The sequence below is a fragment of the Pseudopipra pipra genome, chromosome 1, assembly GCF_036250125.1.
Source record: "Pseudopipra pipra isolate bDixPip1 chromosome 1, bDixPip1.hap1, whole genome shotgun sequence".
NCBI classification, from domain to species: Eukaryota; Metazoa; Chordata; class Aves; order Passeriformes; family Pipridae; genus Pseudopipra; species Pseudopipra pipra.
In genome coordinates, this window is record NC_087549.1 from 21,668,356 (window position 1) to 21,688,738 (window position 20,383).

Consider the following 20,383-nt stretch of genomic DNA (forward strand, 5'->3'; position numbering starts at 1 on the left):
TCACCTGGAGAGAAAAGGAACAACCAGCTTCTACTGCTTTGTGTTTGGCACAACATGCTGAGGGATGGGTGTAGCGAAACCAGAAGAAATTTTAAATAAAACTGACCCGACCAGAATTTTATTTTTTTTCAAAATCCTGGGAAATATCAGAATTTTTAAAATGGAAAATACCCATGTTTGAACTAATTATATAAGTTATGATATTCACATCATTCAAAGCAGTTCAAATTCAATATATGGCAACTGGGAGCAATGACTTAGCAGTGACCTGCATTATTCTTGTTATTTTAAGAGTGGAATATTTAAACTGAAACTGCCATTTGTGATGAAACTACAACATGGGAAAATATCCACTGGGAAGAAGAAAGAGACCACTTAACTCATTTAATTTATGACTCAAATGCTGGTCTGAACCCAACTTTTTAGAGGTCAAAATCCAGTACATCATTTACTTTGAATAAAAGCTAAAACAATTAGCAAGAAATATGATCATGATTCTTCACTTGAATTTTTAAAAAGTAGCAATTTAAGCTTATTTAAAAGTCTTGGTACTTGTTTCATGGTTTGTATCTTAAGGCATTTTCAATTACTACTTTACACTAGTATGTCAGTAATTGTAGAAATACTGTTTAAATTAGACAGCAGATGCACAAATATATAAAATATCTTCTAACATAACCCATTTAAACAAAAAATTATAAACCCCTCCCAACCAAACCAGGGAGGGGCTTTAATGTCTCACCAACCAAACAAAGCTTTAAAAGTAATTTCGAATATGATTTGTTAGTCCTGTAACATGAAAAACCTCTAAAAATAATTTATTCTGTGACGATTTCTGTGATCATTTTCCCGTGATAAAACCCCCTACTTTAAGGTCTTGCATAAACAGTCATTTATGCCATATATGATTTATTTCATAAACACTGCCTTATATCCCCAAAGAGACGCTAAATTATTTCACTTAGGACTTCGGATTTGTTCATTCATTGATTAAACATTCATAAATGTTCATTCAAACCTTATGCATACATGAAATAATGAACAGGCTACAAAATTCTTAAAAACAAACAACATACACATATATACTATGTCCTTCGCCAGATAGCTCCTTGATTTTTATACTTCCAATTCGTTCCTGATCGATCTCAGAAAGAGCTTGCATACCACAAGATTTGGATCATGACATCTTTGCACATTCCCATATTCATTACTAGTTGATATACTTCAGCCTGCCAGCTCCTGGCTCAACATATCAGCTGAATCCACATCTTCTCACAAACCCTGTCGTTTTCTTGTTATATGAACCACATAAGTTTCATACTTTATAACTGATGTTAGGAATCAATAATAAAGTACTTAAAACACAAGGGATCAGCTCTCTGTTATTAATAATTAGCATATCATAGAGGTTACTACCAAAAAAAACCCTTGCAGAATTTTAAGGAAATGCTATTATTATTACGCAGCAGCTGCATGCATATGGCAACTGTTAGAGTCTGATCCAAAATACAACATCAACCTAAGAAAATAAACTTCAACAAGACTAAGCATTTTTATGCTTTTACACAATTAATAGTGAATTAAATTTTCTAATCAATCATACAGTTGCTGCATGTAATTAATGTCAAATTATCAGGAGCCTCCAGGAAAACTGAGATTCAACTTTTATACAGCTTTTGTTTCTTGCTCTCGCAGATCCCTCAGCGTTAGAATTTGGTCGTCTAACACTCAGCACTAGCTTTAAGCAAAGTGCCTTGTGGCTCTTCTCACAAGTCTGTAAGATCTCATGTTAAACATTTGTTTTAGGAACAAGCCCAACACTGAAATTTACCGTAGGCATTACATGGGCAGTGTCTCTCTCAAAACCAAAAAAGTTTGTGATTTTTTTGGTCAAGTTAGAATCTAGAACACATTTTAGAGTGCTTGGTGACAAGAAACTACCCATACTGGCAGCAGTATGTTTGTTTGATAAAGCCAGAGTTTCAGCAAAGTTACTGCCAACATGGACTTCCTACATGCTACTAGGGGTCTAGAAAGGCTGGCCTTCTCTGCAGGTCCACAGTACCTGTCACCACCTCCTAATCAAGGCTTCCCTTTAACAGAACATGATCCTTTGGGGCTTAACCATTACCTTAAATTTGTTCTGTAGTGGTAACGATATGTATTTCAGTGCTTGTGCACTGTCTCAAGACCCCCAGGTCAGTGACATGTGACTGCCATGTTTGCTCTGTCTCCAAGAAAAAGCCAGTGCGCTTCAAAAACCCTAGGTCAAAGCCTTATCTCTGAGGAACAGCTCCTCTTATTCTGATCCACTCAGGAGCACTCCTGACTGGTCAGGATTAATTCTTCCTCACCGGTCCTTCCTGCAGTTGTCCTCAAGAAAGTTTGCAGTGCAGCCTTGTTTCAAGTTAGTGTAGAGAGATCAGCTTGAATTTCTATCATAGAACCATAGAACAGGTTGGGTTGGAAGGGACCTTAAAGACCACAGTTCCAACTGCCCTCCCATGGGCAGGACACCTTCACTAGACCAGGTTGCTTGAAGGCCCATCCAGCCTGGACTTGAACACATCCAGGGATGGGACATACATAACTTCTCTGGGTAACCTTCTTCCAGTGCCTCACTACTCTCTGAGTAAAGAATTTTTTCCTAATATCTAATCTACCTAACATGCCATCTTTAAGTTCAAATCTATTCCCCCTTCTCCTATCACTACATATCTCTATAAGAAGTCCCTTTCCAGCTTTGTATAGGTTCTGGAAGGCTGGTCTAAGATCTCCCCAGAGCCTTCTCTTCCTCAGGCTGAACAACCCCAGGTCCCAGCCTGTCTTTATAGAAGAGGTGCTCCAGCCCCCTGATCATCTTCATGGCCAGCCCACCAGGAGGTCCACATCCTTCTTACATTTGGGGCCCCAAGAGCTAGAGCAGTACTCCACCATGCCTCCAAACTGAAAACACTGCTGAGGCAGGGAATAGAACTTTTTCTCTTATCTAATTGAAATCAGAGTTTTTCCTTGTGTATCCTATAGGTTTCTGGTTTCTGGAGTTTACCCTGACCTACACAAATCTTTAAATTTCCAGTCTACTGTTAGTTCATGTAGGCGTAAACTACACTTCTTAAAACTATTATAAATTCCCCAGGCCACCAAAGGTATCAAGACTACTGCAGAATCAGTACAGGTAGGTGGCAGCTCAAGGCACGTTCCCTTGACTTCACCCTTTCTCTTCTGTTTATTTACCTTCAAATGCTTCAGTAGTGCAGTGCATATTTTTTGCTACCTTATTCCCTCTCCTGCTATCTCTCTGCAGTGAACTGCAAATGCTTCAGTTTAATTTCTGTTCTTTCTGAACAGTTACAGCTCATTATCTTATCAGAGCTCCCCGAATGAAACATTGCATACAGTGATAAACCCTATTCGAGCAGAAAACAATAAACACGATTACAGTGCTAAATGCCTTAATGAAAAAAAATCTACTAAATTTCACTACATCATTTCCAGTTCCCACCGAGTTCACATTTCTGTGGTGTTAAGCTGACCAGGAAGGCAATTCTGTCAGGGTCCCACATTCAGAGGAATTAACCTTGTCTAAAACACTTAACTTCTCAATGATGAAAATGCATTCTTTCACAATTAACATCAAGAAATCATTTCCAACCTGATACTATTAATGGAAACCAGATGTTAAATTTTCTTCATTAATTTTGTAAGCCATGTTCTTATTCCCTGATTTCTCTGAATTCTGTAGCTTCGTACAACACATATGTGGATGTTACATACTCATTCAAGCATGTGTTCATACACAAGCAGCAAGAATCAGCAAATACCAGTAATCCAACAGAGTAATTTTGGCCTTTCTGCTCTAAATATAAAATATTAAGAAGGTCTTTGAAAGTAATTCCACTTCTATTTCTGGAGAGAATTTGTACTCATTTTTTCTTACTCTACATATTAACCAAAATGGAATGAATGCAAATAGAGTGAATATCTGTCACTGCACACTGATTCCAGCTGTAAACACAATGTAAAATGAATCTCCAGTGTTTGAAAACACCGATTAATTTTTTTTTACTGTTAGCATAGTAAGCAAACTGTGTGAATAATAATAATGTAATGCTCTTGAAACACTAAAGTTTTATTCAATATATTTAAAATAGACATTTGGATTATTTTAGTCATCAGCTTGCACTGAGGAGAGAATAAGGCGATGTATGAGCATCGCATGGAAGAAGAATGTTTACTACTACATTATAGAACGGATTGTGCCTCACACAATCTTATTTCCTAAAGTCTCTTGAAAGGGATCTCTTAGGAGGGTAGCATCAGATGCCTCTTTTTCCCTCCTCCTTTAAAATTACCTTTGGTCATCGGCCACATTCTGGCTGTTATTCAGGACAATCCTCCAAAGGTCGGAGGCAATGAGCTCTTTCTGATCGTTCACAAGGTTGATACTGGGCAGCTGCAGTTCACAGACTTTGCTTTCTGATAGACTGAATTCCCGGAATGCAACAAATGATTTCTGAAGCTCATCCCAGTACTCCAAACTGCAAGGAATCTGTGATAAAAGGGAGAAGGCATAATTAATTTATACTCAGGGGTGAATATAATAGTTTTCCTGTAAACACTAAAAGAGTAAAAGTAACTAAACTAAATAAAAGTAAATTGCCATATAGAAAATCAGAACTGTAACCATTACTGAGATCCTGTGCTGTCTGGACTTGAATTAAAATGCTTTTAGAACATCATTGGAGACTAACTTTTCTAATTAATTTCCAACTAATTCCAACTTCTTCTGTACTAAAATAGCTACTTGTTCCACAGTACCCATGAATAACAAAGACAATTCAACTAATTATTATTTGTATTATGCAGCCAAAAAATCCATCAGATGTCTTCACATCATGGTATCAAAGACATTCAAGTCATCATTAATTTTTTCTGGAACTTGTTGTTTTAGTTTTATTATATAACAAAACATAAATTTATTAAAATAATCAATGATGTAGAGAAAAAAATGTGATAGACAACACAATACCCTGTTGTGGGTCAACATATTACTGAAAATCTTGGGTGAAATAATGAAGTACTTGTAATCACATGATTTTTTTTTCAAGGAATATTTGTTATTTAGACCAACAAATGCAAATCAAACCCAGTAAATACATAGTGGCTTCTGTTTAGTCACATTCCTAATTTTAAGTCTGTAAATAATCTACTTGGATTATTTCTGGATGCACCAATGAACTGGAGAGAATATTATTAGAGAGATTTTTAAAGACAAAAGAAAACCAGCTTTAATAAAAGTATAGGCTTTAAAGGCTTGTGTCCTAGTCCTCTTTTTTTTTTTTTTTCGGTAATAGCATGAAAATGAATGAGACTCTGAATTTAAAACAAATTCAAACTCAGTCAGCTATGAAGATTTTTGAATTAAGATATTGAAATCCACAGTTATGACAGTTGTACAGACTCAAGAATTACTAAAAGTCAAGCTGACATAAAACAATTAGTAAGAAAAAATTTACACATATGTACTATTACCTTTTTCATCCCTGTGTGTCTGTGTATAGACATGCATACATAAATAACCAGGAAAAAAAGTAAGAATGTGGTAGAGATGCAAGCAAATCTAGAAAAATCTCTGTAAGTAATCTTCCTTGTTATTCATTAAAGATTATAATGCATATGGAGGTGACAGCAGGCTGATTAATTAACAGGAATGAAGGTTAAGAAGAAAAATTCAGGGAGCTCAATGGTTCAAGCTGGGGAGGGCAAAGGAACATAAATAATCACCAAAGAATTCTGGAGGAATTAACATGTGGAACCACAGAGCCTGAAGGGTGGATTTTTACTATATCTGTCAAGTCACAATGATTGAAAAAATCCACCACAGTCACTAAAATTTGTTTTAGGGAAAAGGTAGGGAAAAAAAATTATCTAATAACTGCCAACAAAACTCTGACACCAGTAATGTATATATCACAGAGCACCACAGCAATATCAATCAGGAGAGCTGCTTTAATTTTAAAGACTAAAGTCTGAGAGAAAGGGATTGATTTAACATCAAAAACCACGTCATACGCATAAAGACAACATATTTGTTTATAAGCTGCATATTGAATTGGAAATGGTGAAGATACGTAAATGTCAGCCAGAAAATTATGAGGCGGTATGAAGATGCTTGGAAAAAGCGAATGCCATCCTGAGAGACACCAGGTGAGATATTTCCAAAAGCAAAGGACAGTTATTAATTGACTTGTATAATACACCAGTGGGGACTCATCTGGAATATGGCATACATTTCCATTTTTTCACCTTTAAACTGTATTAATTCCTACTGTGGAGAGTTGATGACTAAATGAAATAAAACAATAGGAACATAATTGCTCCACTCATACACCTCACAAGAGAAACAGTTAACAGAGGAAAGGTCTTTAGAAACTATGGGTCAAAACTGAGGTTGCTCTATGAATAAAATGTAAGGCTAGAAACCACACAGAAAAAGATGGGAAGGTTCAAGGACAGACTTGGTGCTCATGACAGCTGCTTTTAAAAGCTTGGTTTGTTAATAAGATGGAGAAATAACAAGCATTGCCAAATGGGAGAAGACTGGGCTTGATCTTTGCTGCTTCTGTGTTGCTAACCGTACAACAGTGCTGTGCACAACAGCAGCAATAAGAAACATCACATTATTGCATTTGTGGTCATATTTCAAAGTCACACTAAATTGATTATTTTTGCTCTCAGTGTCATTACAGAATTTTAGATATTTTCAGAACCTTCCAATGTTGAATTATTTGAAAGTTTAATGGATGTGGACAAACACTCAAGATTGCTACACTACTACATCCATGGTCCTACCCTTCAATTATGGATACCTCCAAGAAACTCCCCTATGTTAATGATGAACACATAAAGAGCAACTTCCGTCATCTGCTATCTTTCGTACAACATTGTGGAGCCATTCACAATCCCATATTTCTTTTTTTTAACCTCCACAGTCTCTACTGGCAATAAAAAATCTGATTTTTTAAAAAACATTACAATACTTGGCATATTTTCTATATCATAAAGTCTTGGAATGATATAACTACAAAAGGATCTGTATAATTTCTGACAAAAGGCTGTGGTCTTTCATGGCTGCATAGATAATTCTACATACTGCAGTATTTATTTCTGCATACTTTTAAATCTTAGTCCTTAAAATACTTTGCGATTCTTTCAGGAACCTGATTCAATCTTTTCTTTTCAATCTTTTTTTATCTTTTCTTATCCATGTTGTTGAGTAACATGTGTGCAACAAAAGTCTCACAAAGCTATCATGTTATTTGGGATATTTATTTCTCTAACATTACCTCTCAAACTAAAACTCTCCTTAAATATGCAAGTCTCCCTTATGAAAATCTCACAAAATTGGATTAGAATGGCAAGTAATGGGCATTTTAAGAGAGGCTAAGCAAGACGATGAATTCTATTCCCACTAAGATTAATGTGCTGGAAGAACAAGTTAAAGAGCACACTAATGGAATTTCTTAAGTGGCACTACAATACAAAAGCCATAAAACTACCAGTAAGGCAAGAGGAAAGTAATATAGAGAGATTGAAAATAAAGATTTAAAAAAAGGCAGAGCAAAAAAAAATCCAAACACGATTTCAAATATACTGTTAAAAAAGAAAGTAAAAGTAGGTACATCAATATTTCCACCCACTCAGTAGGTGGTGAATATATTGAAATTTATTGTGAGGAAAAGACTGCAAAGTAAAATGATCAAAGCAATTATTATGCCATAAAAAGGTAATAACTCTTCTTCAGGCTCTGGTATAAACTTAATGCAGTGGAAATTCCATCTGAACATGAGGAAGAACTTTACTGTGCAGGTGATGGTGCACTGAACAGGTTGCCCAGAGAGGTTGTGGAGTCTCCCTCACTGGAGATATTCAAGAACCATCTGGATGTGATCCTGTGCAATGTGCTCTAGGATGGCCCTGCTTGAGCAGGGAGGTTGGACCCGATGATCCACTGTGGTCCCTTCCAGCGTGACACATTCTGTATGCTACATGCCAAACACTTTAAAGTGAATTATGAAAAATTTGGAAAGGCAAAGGAATGATTGCTGAACTCAGCAGTATGAGTAGCCAAAACAAGAAAAAACTGCCTAACGATTAAAGCAGACTTTTAAGCAAGTTGAAAAGATTATTCCTCTTTATTTTTGTTTACAAATTTTTTCTAAATACCTTGTAATATGTCAAGAAAGCACAAGAGACAGTATGCTTCAAGGTGTCATCTGCATATTAGAAGTAAAAGGTCAATGACACACTTTATGTGACTGCCTGTATAAAATACAGCTCAAGCTTTGGGACTACACAAACTGTAAGCTTTCTAGTTGAAGCTTGCAAAAGACTTAGTTGACTTAGAATCTTTGATTCCTACATATCTAGCTTTATTTGTTCTAGGGGATTTATTACTAATGCCTGATCTGGATAAGTTTAAGGAAAGATGGTAGCTCTGGGCAATATTAGCTGCCAAAAATAATAGTTGTGAAACTCTGGAAATGAGCTATAATGCCAGAACTGAGTCATAAGCAGTGGGAATAAGTGAATTAGCTGAAACAAAAAATCCCCCACATGTTGAATTAAATACAGTACTTTTACCTTAAAATATTTGAATAAAACCTAAGCTATAATTGTTACCTCTTAGAAAATGTGACTGCTAAGGCTGCCTCTGTAAAAACAAACGCTAACAAAGCATATTTAAATTTTTTGCTAAACAACAAGCATGCATCTCCAACAGACACTTCCCTGCAACTTTTTTCTTCTTCCTGAGCTCTCAAAGATAGTTTTAGATAGTTTTATTCACCTGTCACTAATGTGTGCATAAAATTATTATTTAATTTTAAACTCAGATTGAACCAGAAATCTCCAAGCTCTGTTTTGCAAGAAAACCACATACCATGGTGCAAACACTTATTTAGAAGGATGATTATAGCAACAGAGAGCAAAATGGCTGTCAAATACTTTTTTTTCAGCAGCGTTAACAACAGAGATTAGAAGCAGAAATGAAAAGCTGCATGAAAACAGCCTAAACTCTAAGTAGAGAAATTAAAGGTTCATTCTTTTTCTTTTTACTGCTGCGGACTATAGACATTTAGGGTCTGAAAATAGCATGGCACTGTTTGGAAGAAGAAGGAAAATGGTGTATTGGCAAATTGTGACTGGAAGAAAATCAGCTGTCTCCAAGTGACAATTCCAGTCCTGCTCCCTGCAATTACAGGACACAAACAACTAATGAAAATAGGTGCCTTGGAGCAGAAATCTTTGGAGTGGATTCCTGTTTTATCTGAATCTCTCGTTTCACTCTATATTACACTAACACATACAAGAAACACATACAAGCTAAAACCTCTATCACACACATTTCACAAACACCCCTCTGAAAAAACAAGAAACTTGAAAACCCTCTTAAAAACCTGCATCCCTCAAGTCATTTCCTTCACATTTGTTAACCTATCAGCAAGACAGTATTAATGTTAGTAACCAACATGAAGTACTCCCACAAAGGCACTACAGTGTGACAGCTTGAGGTTTTCGTTATCCATCATATCTGTGTCACACATTATCTGTATTAGAATAATTTAATTCTTATTTGGAAACCAGGGGTTAAGAAATGCTACAGAATCTGTTCATGCTATGCTACATATTAATATTTTCATCCCTGTGTTGAAGAGATGGATACTTATTCCCACTTGCAGTTATGTCTAATAATAAGACACAATAGGAGAGAAATGACTGTTGACCTGTACATGCTTTTTAAAGGATTTCATGACTACAACATGCTTCTAGATTTTCCTGTGAGCTGATGTTAATCTCCCAGCTTCAGGCTACTTGGTTAATTTGGACTTGAAAAGCTCTGGGTGCACACCACTTTATCTGTGTACAGGTATGTTTCTCTAGCTGAGCTCTCTAGCTGAGCAGAGAAACAACATGAGTGCACTTCCACAACCTGCCATGTTACCATAAATGATCATACCTATGTTGTCAGAATGCTAACAGGTCTCAGACACAGACATGATTTCCAAGTAGGACAGAAGTGATTGAAGTATCTCCATTTCTTAGCTAATCCCATCTTTTTCAGACATCTTTTTTGTCTCTAGGAAAAAGCCACAGCCACCAGTCTACTTTTTTGAGGTTGCTGAATGAAGGCTGTATAGAAGTATTATTGTTTTACTGCTTAAACAATAAAAAATGAACTTTTAATTGTACACATGCAGATTTCTTAGGCTTCAAAATACATATTGTCCAGATGAGAAAGAAAGATGATATCAGCTGGGTTACAGGATGTAGCTAATGTTGCTTTCTATGATGCTTCCTTTTGATCCATGTATTTTCTAGAAAAAAAGCTTTTACAGAAGAAATATTCATTTCTTGAATCTCAGTCCCTCAGATCGTGGGCGCTTCCTCTTGGAAATTAATCTATTCTTGTTCCAGAAACAGCTAAGAAACAAGAAAATGCACACAGAAGACAGGAAGCGTGTGTGTGTTTCATCTTCTCCAAGGAAGGCCACCTCAGTGAATGAGGCAGAATACAACATAAACTAGCACTTTGACTCAGACACCAACCCATGCTGAGATTTTAACTTCAGCTTCCTGAGTATGAATAAACTGATTGCTATTCTCTTATTAGGATATTTTACTGTTTTAGGGCCAATTGTCTTAAAAACACAATTCTCTCATTAAGTGAACAGAAGTTGCAGTAGCAGGAAATAAAAAGCTTTATCCAGATTTTTACTAGGGAAAAATTCTTGGCAATAACTACCAGCAACATTAGTACTAAATTTGATTTTGAAGTATTATTTATAGCAAAAGAACCCTGTATAAAAATACACTATGTAGAAAATATGCTCAAAAGAAAAATAATATTAAACAGAACAAAACCTTTGTAATATGCCTATTCACATGACATACACAAGTCAGTCTGACTGTTGGAACACCATTTTGGACAACTGTAAGATACTTCATCATCTACATTCCTGTTTATCTTGTGTGATTGATTTTGCTACAAACCACTGGATAACATTTTTTAACCTTCCCTAGGGCTAAGATGGTATCATATCAGTGTGGAAAACACTTACTACAGCTACAGAGCACCAATTTTCCCATTTTGTGGAGGAAAAAAACCCCACAAAACCCCAAACAAATAAAAAAAAAAGTGGTGGTTTACAGTGAGGTAAAAGTATAGCCTTAGTATTAGTAGTGTTAGGATTAGCAGTACTACTAGGATTAAAAACATTCTAGTTGTACAAAGTATTTGCTGTCCCCCCCAGCTCAACCTCCTTTGTATATTCACTATGGTTTTCTGTATTTGGATGCCAGTTGAAATGTTACATACTTGCATATTTCAGGAAGTAAAAGTTATTTCACTATGGTGCACTCTCAATTTTCAAGGCTCAGGAATAATCAGAAACCCCAACTGGAGATGTTTTCCAAAATTATGCCATATAATTTCTTCAAAGAATTGCTTTGCTTCTCTTTGAATTTGGTTTAACAAATTTGGTCCTAAACCTAGGACGTTTAAATTACAACTACTCACTTTAAAACTGAATATGCAATATCTGCTTAATTTAATTTTTTCCCCTATCTACACTGAGGTCTTTGGCTGAATAGCAAAAATAACTACTATTTTGGTTTCTGAGTAATAATATATACTTCGGCTCTTTCGACTCCATTTCACATATATATTTATGGTCCTATTAGCATATTTATTTAATTTGATTTAATTTTACATCTGTCCCGCAGTTTCTAAAATAAGTATCAAATAGAGTTATAATAAAGAGGTAGAAGAAAACTCTTGTCTTCTGAGATAAACTGTTCTTTAAAAATACATAACTGCCTTTTAGCTGACTTTGGAAAAAAGCTTCTATACATCTTCAACTAATAGAAGCTATAAAAAACCTTTTGTAATATTGGAACCAGTTGAGAAACCACAAGTATTCAAATGCAGGAAATCATGATTTTATAACATTTTAATGTGATCTACTCTTGGGAAACAAAGTTAACCAAGCCCTATTTCTGTACAGGAAATATTCCACTGTACAGTTGTAATACATTGTGGTGAGGGGTACAGCTGCAATTTTTTCACCTGTAATGCCCCACTGGTATTGTGGCTTACTGAATTGCATCAAGATTGCCTTCCTGTCCGGAAAGCCCTCTAAGTACAAACAAGACTCTAAGCCCAGGTTTTATTTTCCCTTGGTATCAGAATATGGTAATTTAAGAGCCCTGAGAAATGCTTTTTAACCTTTTAGAAGAAATATGTAGCATTCTTTTATTAGGAACTATGTTCTTTGCCTTTTTAAAACAACATGTGACTAACTTATCAATTTATCAGGCTAGCAGGTTCAGAGCAAATGCAGGTGTGTGGAGTAAAGTAATCTGTCACAGATACTGGCTTTCTTCATCATGGAAAAATTACTCTAAAGACACTAATGGCTTTTGTTAAAGCACAGAATAGTGCTATGCTATAACTGAGATTTCTGCAGGACTCTAAACAGGAAAATTATGTACTGCTAAGTTCAAACTTTTCTACTAATTGTCATTCATCTTGAGACTGAGTTTATGTGATGATCACCTGCTTTTTGAATAGAAAAACCAACAATTTACTTAATTTACTTACATTAATTAGGTCTTAATTTATTGTTGTGAGTATTAAGAAACAAAAGTATACAGATCGTACATTAGGGACTTACCTACTTCTTGCAAAACCCATTATTCTCTCTTTCTGATACAGGAACTATCTTGTGCATTTAATTTAAGGTTTTTAATTTTCTAGGCTTTACTATTTATTAATAATATAAACATTATGCCATTGAAATGTAGTCCCCTCTGGGATTGAGAGTAGCAGCCTATTAATACATAAAGTAGTTTGTAATTTTCAGTATATGGGCTATTTTGACCACATATTCTCACCACAGTAAAGCCTGACTCCTACAAGAAGTACAAGATCAGCCTTCAGCCGGAAGGACTTGGGTTTGCAAAATTTCATAAATCAGTTACAAAATCTGAAAAGTGCAGAACACGAGGAGAGTGTAAATCTGTCATTAAGATAATCTGATGGTTTCGTCAGTCCTCTGGCACCCGGTAGAATTTTCACTGGCTCAGTAACCCCAAAGGGTAAATTTCAGTGTGATGCACAGGCAAATTACGCACAACTTCCATTAACATTCCCAACAAGTTACGCTTAACTCCCTGCAGACTGCACAGAAACTCTAGGCCAAACGATACAGTCTCATCTCAATGCAGTGAACACTAAGATCACACGGCAAAATAATTAAGATTATACACACACAAAACAGTAACAAAATAGTAAAGTCTGACATAATCCTACTCTCAGGCAAGGAAGTTCACAAATAATGTTTAAAGTTGGAATTCCTAGAGAGAATGGGCTCTGTTTCAACATCTGCTTAAGACTCACAGTGTGACTCTCCAACTTCTTTAGCTCCTACTTCCTTCCTTGCAAGAAAATGAAGATGATACTTACAATTAACAGTCAGAGTCTTAACTTTGGAAAACATGTGCAAAACTCTTCCCAGCATCAGATAACTTGCTTGCACCTGGATCATCTGAAGTGTAAGTGGCTCAAGCAAACCTACAGCCCTCTCACACAGACCAGCTGTTTATGTGATGAACTGCATTCATTTTTGTCCTCATGCATGAATGGAAACACTGCTTCTACTGCTGGGAAAGCAGTTTCCTACATTAGAATAAATGGCAGTTGTTACAGTTATAGTTTATGATCAGATATGCTCAATAATTGGACTCTATTGTTTCATTTCAAGCTTGTTGCCACTCTTCACACAGTAGAGAGATCATAAAAACACTGTACAGAGTCTGTGTATAGTAGCAGTATGACTATTACAGTCATACTGAATAACATCAAAAGGTAGAATTAACAAGAAATGTAAGTTTTTTTAAAAAGTAGAATCCCAGACAAAGCACCAAATTTGCATTCTGTGCAATTCACAACAGCTAGACAAATTACTCCCCAACCATCTAAAAAGTCTCATTATTTGAAGACAGTACTGAAGTGTGTGGCAGAAGATTCAATAATTTGCAAACCGACAGGTTTATCAAGAAGCATGGTTGAACTTTACAGCTTATTATCTAGTAACACCATGACCTTAAATCACTAATCTGTCACACACAAATCATCTGGATTTCCAAAATAGTTGTTGCTTTGGGAATATAAGAAATAAATCAAGCATGGATAGAAGTTGTGGTTTCCCAAAAAGCACTTTTCCCAGACTCTTAAATGCCCAGCTGAACACTGTAGTCCCAACAGGGAGTGAAAAGTAAAAAGGAAGCAGAGTCAGCCAAAAATGAGGTATTCTCCATTAAAAGGAAAAATGAATGTCTTTGACATTGATCATAATTCTTTTCCTGTTGACTGTCATGTCAAATCCTTCCTGGAATAATGACTTACAGTAGGTCTAATGTCAGTCACTCTTAAGCTCATGCTTCCTTAAGCCACTGTTTAAACACCCACAAGGTGTTAGAAAATGACTGTTTATTGGCTGACAGCGTTGAAAGAATCAGATTCCAGACTACAGTTTGCAAATGCTTTATTTAAACAGAATAAGCATGTAAAGCAATGCAACAGACAATTTTTTGAAACCCTGTCTTTTGAAAATGGAAATATTTTATGTTCTTCTAGAAGAGATTTCACCACCTTAGGAAATGCTCTGTGTAAATTTTACCACAGTAGTTTTATTTACCTAGCCTTTCCTTACTAAATCCCAGTTAAGCCCTTGCAACCTCGGAACTATACTTTCTGCCCTAAAATTTTCTCCAGTAGACCTTGATATTTGGTTAATTTAATCACCACTTTTCTAAACCGTGCTCTGTTTCTTAGGACACTACATAAAGAAGAAAGGCCAAAAAAGGAGGTCTTAGCACACATTCATCTTTTCATCAGCTGTTATAATGCTGACTACACTTGCATGCCATAGGAATCCTGTCAGGTACACAAGGGAAACATCCTCAAATACAAAAACCTGTCAGAGTTACAGTTCCGCAGATATTTTAACTTCATATGGAGAAACAAGCAAATGCCATAGGTTATCTTCCTTTTGTTTTGTAAGCTTTAACAGCTTGCATTTCTCACTGGATGACAATCCAGGAGAAAGAATTTTAAGTCTGTGTTGGTGATGCAGCTTAAATAAATCAGAGAACTCAGATTTTGGAGCATTATACATCATATGATTACTTTGATTAGACAAATCTGGTTTTCTCCTGCATTTAAATCCATGGCCACTTATGTAAATGGTCTTGTGACAATGCATAGCTTTTTGTTTGAGATAGGGGGCAATGCCAGCAATGCAACAGTAAACACTGAGAATCTCTGTAAAAAGTTCACTAGTTAAAAGAGACCTCTAGCTGTACAGGAAATCATTTGCATATTCTGTTCACCTGCTTGCACAGAAAAGCAGAATATTTCCTTGATGGCACATGCACTGTTTTCCTATCTTGGCGAGCCCCTCCTAATTTTTGTTCTCTCCCCTGCCAACCCAAACCTGTCAACCTTGTCCTTGGTAAAGATAAATTATATAAAAATATGACCCAGATTAAATCAGAAAAGTAAAACAAAAACAGACTAATCACAGGCAAAGATAAATACATATCTGAGATTCTCAGGACTGTAAGAAGACATAGGAAGACTTTGGGAAACTAGATGCATAGTGCAAGTACAGTTCTAAGCGCCACAACACTTTCTTTGAGGTTAAATATCTAAATGTAGCTAACTCCGTATTGTATCTGCACAATGTGAAAGTCTGAATCACTAACTGAATTTTTTCCCTTGTAACTCCCTCCTTTGAATTTTAAAAATATCACAGTAATGAGGAACACTTGTCCTTTCTCAAATGCTGAACCTGACAGATCCAAGGAACTGTACAAGCATGGTTGAATTTAGCATCACGTGACAGCTCTGAAATACCATCCTTTGTTATGATGTGGAATATATTCTTCTTCAATTATTCTTTATGTTCTGGGACAGTGGCATTATCTGCATAATCATAAACTATTGTCTAGAAATAAAAACTGCTCTTACTCCTTTCTTCCTAATGCCATATTTCCAAGGCAACCAGGATGGAGGAAATTGCTACAAACTCTCTTTCAGCTGTCCTAGTAGCCAGTTCAAGCCAATGTCCAATTTGGGAGATGAAGAGAGAGACTATGAAGCCCTTACTCTGCAGTTTAGACTGCCTAGCACATTCTTGTTCCTGAGATGCTCATGTATCTCCTACAGCTCTGACATCTTTGCAAGAGACATTTCTATATACATTAAAAACTCAATTCTGCTTGAAGGCTATCACCGTGCTTCCACATCTCCACAGAAGACATTTTATGGTCAGATTTCATAAGAACGAGAATGATCACTGCCCCCCAACTCCAACTTTAACTGCTACATACCAAGACCATCATAGAGCAAATAGAAGACCTGTTGCCCTGATGAGCTGGTTGCCTTTTAGCATACAGTTTACTGTTAAACTGGGAAACTGAGGCATGACTTAAGTCTTTGCAATGAATACTTGCTGAGACAATTTTTATTATAGAAATTATCTACACAAGAGAGTGTCCTAAATGTAACATTAACTAAACTTTGGGAGCAAAAACAGTAGGCTTTGTCTCTCTGGTTTTGTGGACATATTTTCTTTAAGTACTTAATAACATAAGCTTTCGAAGTTGCTCATCCACATATCTTTAACCACAACACTTCCTCTTACCAGCAATCTACGTGAAGGATTTAAGTTTCACTCGTTATAACAAAGAACATCTCAGAGACCATCCCTTTTTGATTTATGAATCTTCAGTATTTTTAAAGTAATGGCATTGCTACCTCATCTTGCTTTTAGCTTTTGAATTAATTTTGTGACATTTTTCCAAATTTGGACTTTCCTCTGCTCCTCAGGTGGCAATGTAATTCTAATGTCAACACCATTCTACTCTTTGCCCTTGCTGCTTTGGGCAGTAATAGACTATCCTGATTTACATGACATTGGATGGACTCGGCGCTGGAATTAACTTCACTCTTATGAAATACACGCTGTGTTAAGTGAAGTTATCAGTGGAATATGCTTTTTCTTCTCCAAATATTTTAAAAATAATCTTAGCAACATTCAAGATTAAAATGGTATGCCTCTACCAGCATTTGAGTAGCTGCCTGAAGGTCTTTTCTGTAGATCTCCTTCATACAGGGGGTACATTAGTGGTGGTTCAAAGCAGTATTTATCACATTACTTGGATAAGACACAGCCTATTTACTTTTTCTTCTTACAAGAACGTGAAACTATGTTCTTGTGTGTATATTCCTTCACCCCACATTGACCTTTACTGAGATATTTTGGCTAGACCTTTCTAAACATCAATCAAAAACTTTTCACTTGAAAAATGGGCAACCATCACTGGAAATGACGCAGAAGCTGACAGAGCAGTCAAGAGAACAGTTTTGATCAAGGAATTTGAAAGATTTTCAGTGTAAAAGACTCAGGAATACTCTACATCCACAGCATATTTCTTTCTTGACACAGAACCCAGTATTAACTCTTTTTTCCAGCTAGGTTTCACCCAAACCACTTGTAAGCACATTCATAAATTGGTTTTTGCTTCACTTAATTGATCTTGCATTTCAAAAATAAAACCTATGTTCTCGCTTCATTAGTAAGAGCTTGCAAGTACTACCACAGAAACTTTGAAACAATCTTGATTAGTTATATTCAGAAAAGGTCTTGGTAGTGATGTAGACATAAGAGGATTAAAATAAGAAAAGGTCTCCAGATAAAAAAGGGCCAGAAAAAGATGTCAGAGAGTGGCTTTAGTACCTGAGGATAAGAAACACCTTACGTCACTGAATGGGAACTCCTTAAAAGTTATGAAGAGATATCAGAGAAGTCTAAAGGTGTTTCACCAAATACTAGTTATCTGAAAGAATGGTAAATCACAGAGCCAAGAACATTTGTAGCATGTGAAAATGGGACAATGGGGGATTAAAAATTAAAAAGAAAGTGTTTGCAATGTCTGTTAGACAGGAAGAACAAGTTCAAATACTCTCAACCTTCCCCAAAAAATACAATTCTGATGCAAATTCTTGCAAGCGCATCTAGGATTCTCACTTCCTTCAAACAATTAGATCAAACTTCTATTTAACATTGCTAAAGAAAATGCAACATGCTATGCCATGGCAGAAACATCAGTTCTTCCTGTTCCCCCCACAAATAAAACAACAATGTTTGGACTGTAAAAAGCAAAGTATTAGAAACTTGACCAGCGAAACTTCTTAGCTTTGCAAAAAAACAAGTAAAAGCATAAGAAAATAAGCTTTTGGGACAATCTAGAAACAGCAGCAAGGTAAGGTTTTACGGAAAAAAACATAGTTCATTTCAACTCTTACAATCTGAAGCTGTTCTCTATCTTTTGGCCATAGCAGATGACATGCACCTTCAATATTAAGAAAAATTCTCTTTATGGTGAAGCTTTTCCAAGTTCCAGGAATTTGAAGAATAGCTATAAAACCAGAGACTTCTAAAACCCACCCATGATTAAAACGATATGCCAGAAGTTTAACAAAGATAGAAAGCTAGAAGAAATGTCACAACAACTTAGAAAGAAAGAAAGAACATGCAATTGGGAGACTTTTAAATCATGACAAACTACAGAAGTGCACCTTTGACTGGATTCATGTGAAGTAGAGGTTTAAGGGAGACTGGTAACACCGCGGGTGACATTATGGGTCCTCCTTGCATTTGAACATATACACAATCCTGGGAAAGTTTTTAAAATGTATTTTAATATATTTTTATCATTATTATCTTCAAATTCAGATCCCTTGATAAAGTCTTTGGCTTGCAGATGTTTCTCTAATGTTTCATTTCAAGAATTGAAGACAATAAATATTGTTTTGTCTTTTTTATCTTTATATTTAAAGAATTTTCCATATCCACTAAATACACAGTATGTTAATAAACAAACATATATCTATATAGGAGAAAAAGTGGAGATGATGAAAGGCGTCATGATTGATTTAAATTAGAACCTGAAGTTTAGAATAAGTATTTGGCAAATGCAGTTTACCTAAAAACAATTGAAAATCAACTCTGTATGATTTATTCCACCCACATATCTCTGTTAGATTAATGAAAATATGCACACTGTCCATGTTCATAATGGCTGTTTATCCACACTGTGCAGAGCTGCTCTGGGTAGGGATATGGCCATTTCTGGAAAATATGAAAAATCACCACCTCAACCCAGGCAACAGTTACTGCCATAATTAATGACCCACAACCAAAATGTGGATCCTCTTGGCATTTCTGCACTCTGTGTGCCCAAGATCAAAGATTTGAATATGTGTCCTCTAATTTGGTTGACAGCTTTCATCTCTTCCCTTGTAGTAGAAATCTGAAGAATTACAGTAACACCAGTGGAAGCTGACAGAACCTGACTGCTGGGGGCTGACTGCTTCCTGGTTTCTATCTTATTCTCTGAGGCAATTGCAGCAGACAGGAAAAAGGATTGCAACTTCCTTTCTTTCTCTAGACTGCAGTATGGAAGCACAAAGCAGCAGAATGTGTGTGCTACTAGCAGCCCAGCTTTGTATGCCCACTTGAAGAAGAACTGCTATTCCCCCTGGACAGGGTCACATTATTACACAAGCACATACATTATGGCTCATGATGTCTGTTATCTATAATGGCAGCGTAATGTAATTACATCAAAAACTTGGTGTGCTGTGCTCCAAAAATACCATCCTGAAAGAGGGCAAAATGCTGGCTTTCATAGCAACCTAATAGGGTCATCAAGACAGCCTAAAATAACACAATTTTGATCTTTGATTCAAACCTCATGCCAAGTGCAGCTGAATTTTTTTCCATTTAATTTTAATTTTCATATAACTGAAAGGAGTTGACATTTGGCTGTCTAGAGGGCAAAGAAATTGGCAGGACACTTACATGATCTCACTAACAGTATGTGCATGGTAATAACATTATACCATTTATCTGAGGAAGATTATCCTACTTCCTCATAACTCAAAGCATATTGGTGCATAATTCAATTTTAAAAGCAATTTTTAACATTATAGCAATAATGAAATAGAATTCAACATTTTTTAATAAATAGGAAGAATGAGGAGATATTTATTTCCCTTGACTCACAACACTGTTCTAATTAAAAACCAGATTGGAATTAAAAAAAATAATGACATGTTCAATTTGTAATACAAAAGGGAAACTGAGATTAACAGAATTAAAACTGAGCTAAAATCAAAATAGGTATGCAAGGAATAAGCGAATTTCTAAAGAATTATACTAGACAGGAGAAAATGTGACTACCTGACTGC

General features: G+C 35.9%; 1 protein-coding gene across 2 annotated transcripts in view; it reads right to left on the bottom strand.

Moving 5' to 3' along the window:
• Positions 1–20,383, bottom strand: part of VPS13B (vacuolar protein sorting 13 homolog B) — a 425,569-nt gene that overhangs the window by 58,212 nt on the left and 346,974 nt on the right. For both annotated transcript variants that reach the window (XM_064647722.1, XM_064647715.1), the window contains exon 40: positions 4,356–4,552. In XM_064647722.1, the coding sequence (XP_064503792.1) occupies positions 4,356–4,552 (197 nt within the window). The remainder of the gene's footprint in view (positions 1–4,355; positions 4,553–20,383) is intronic.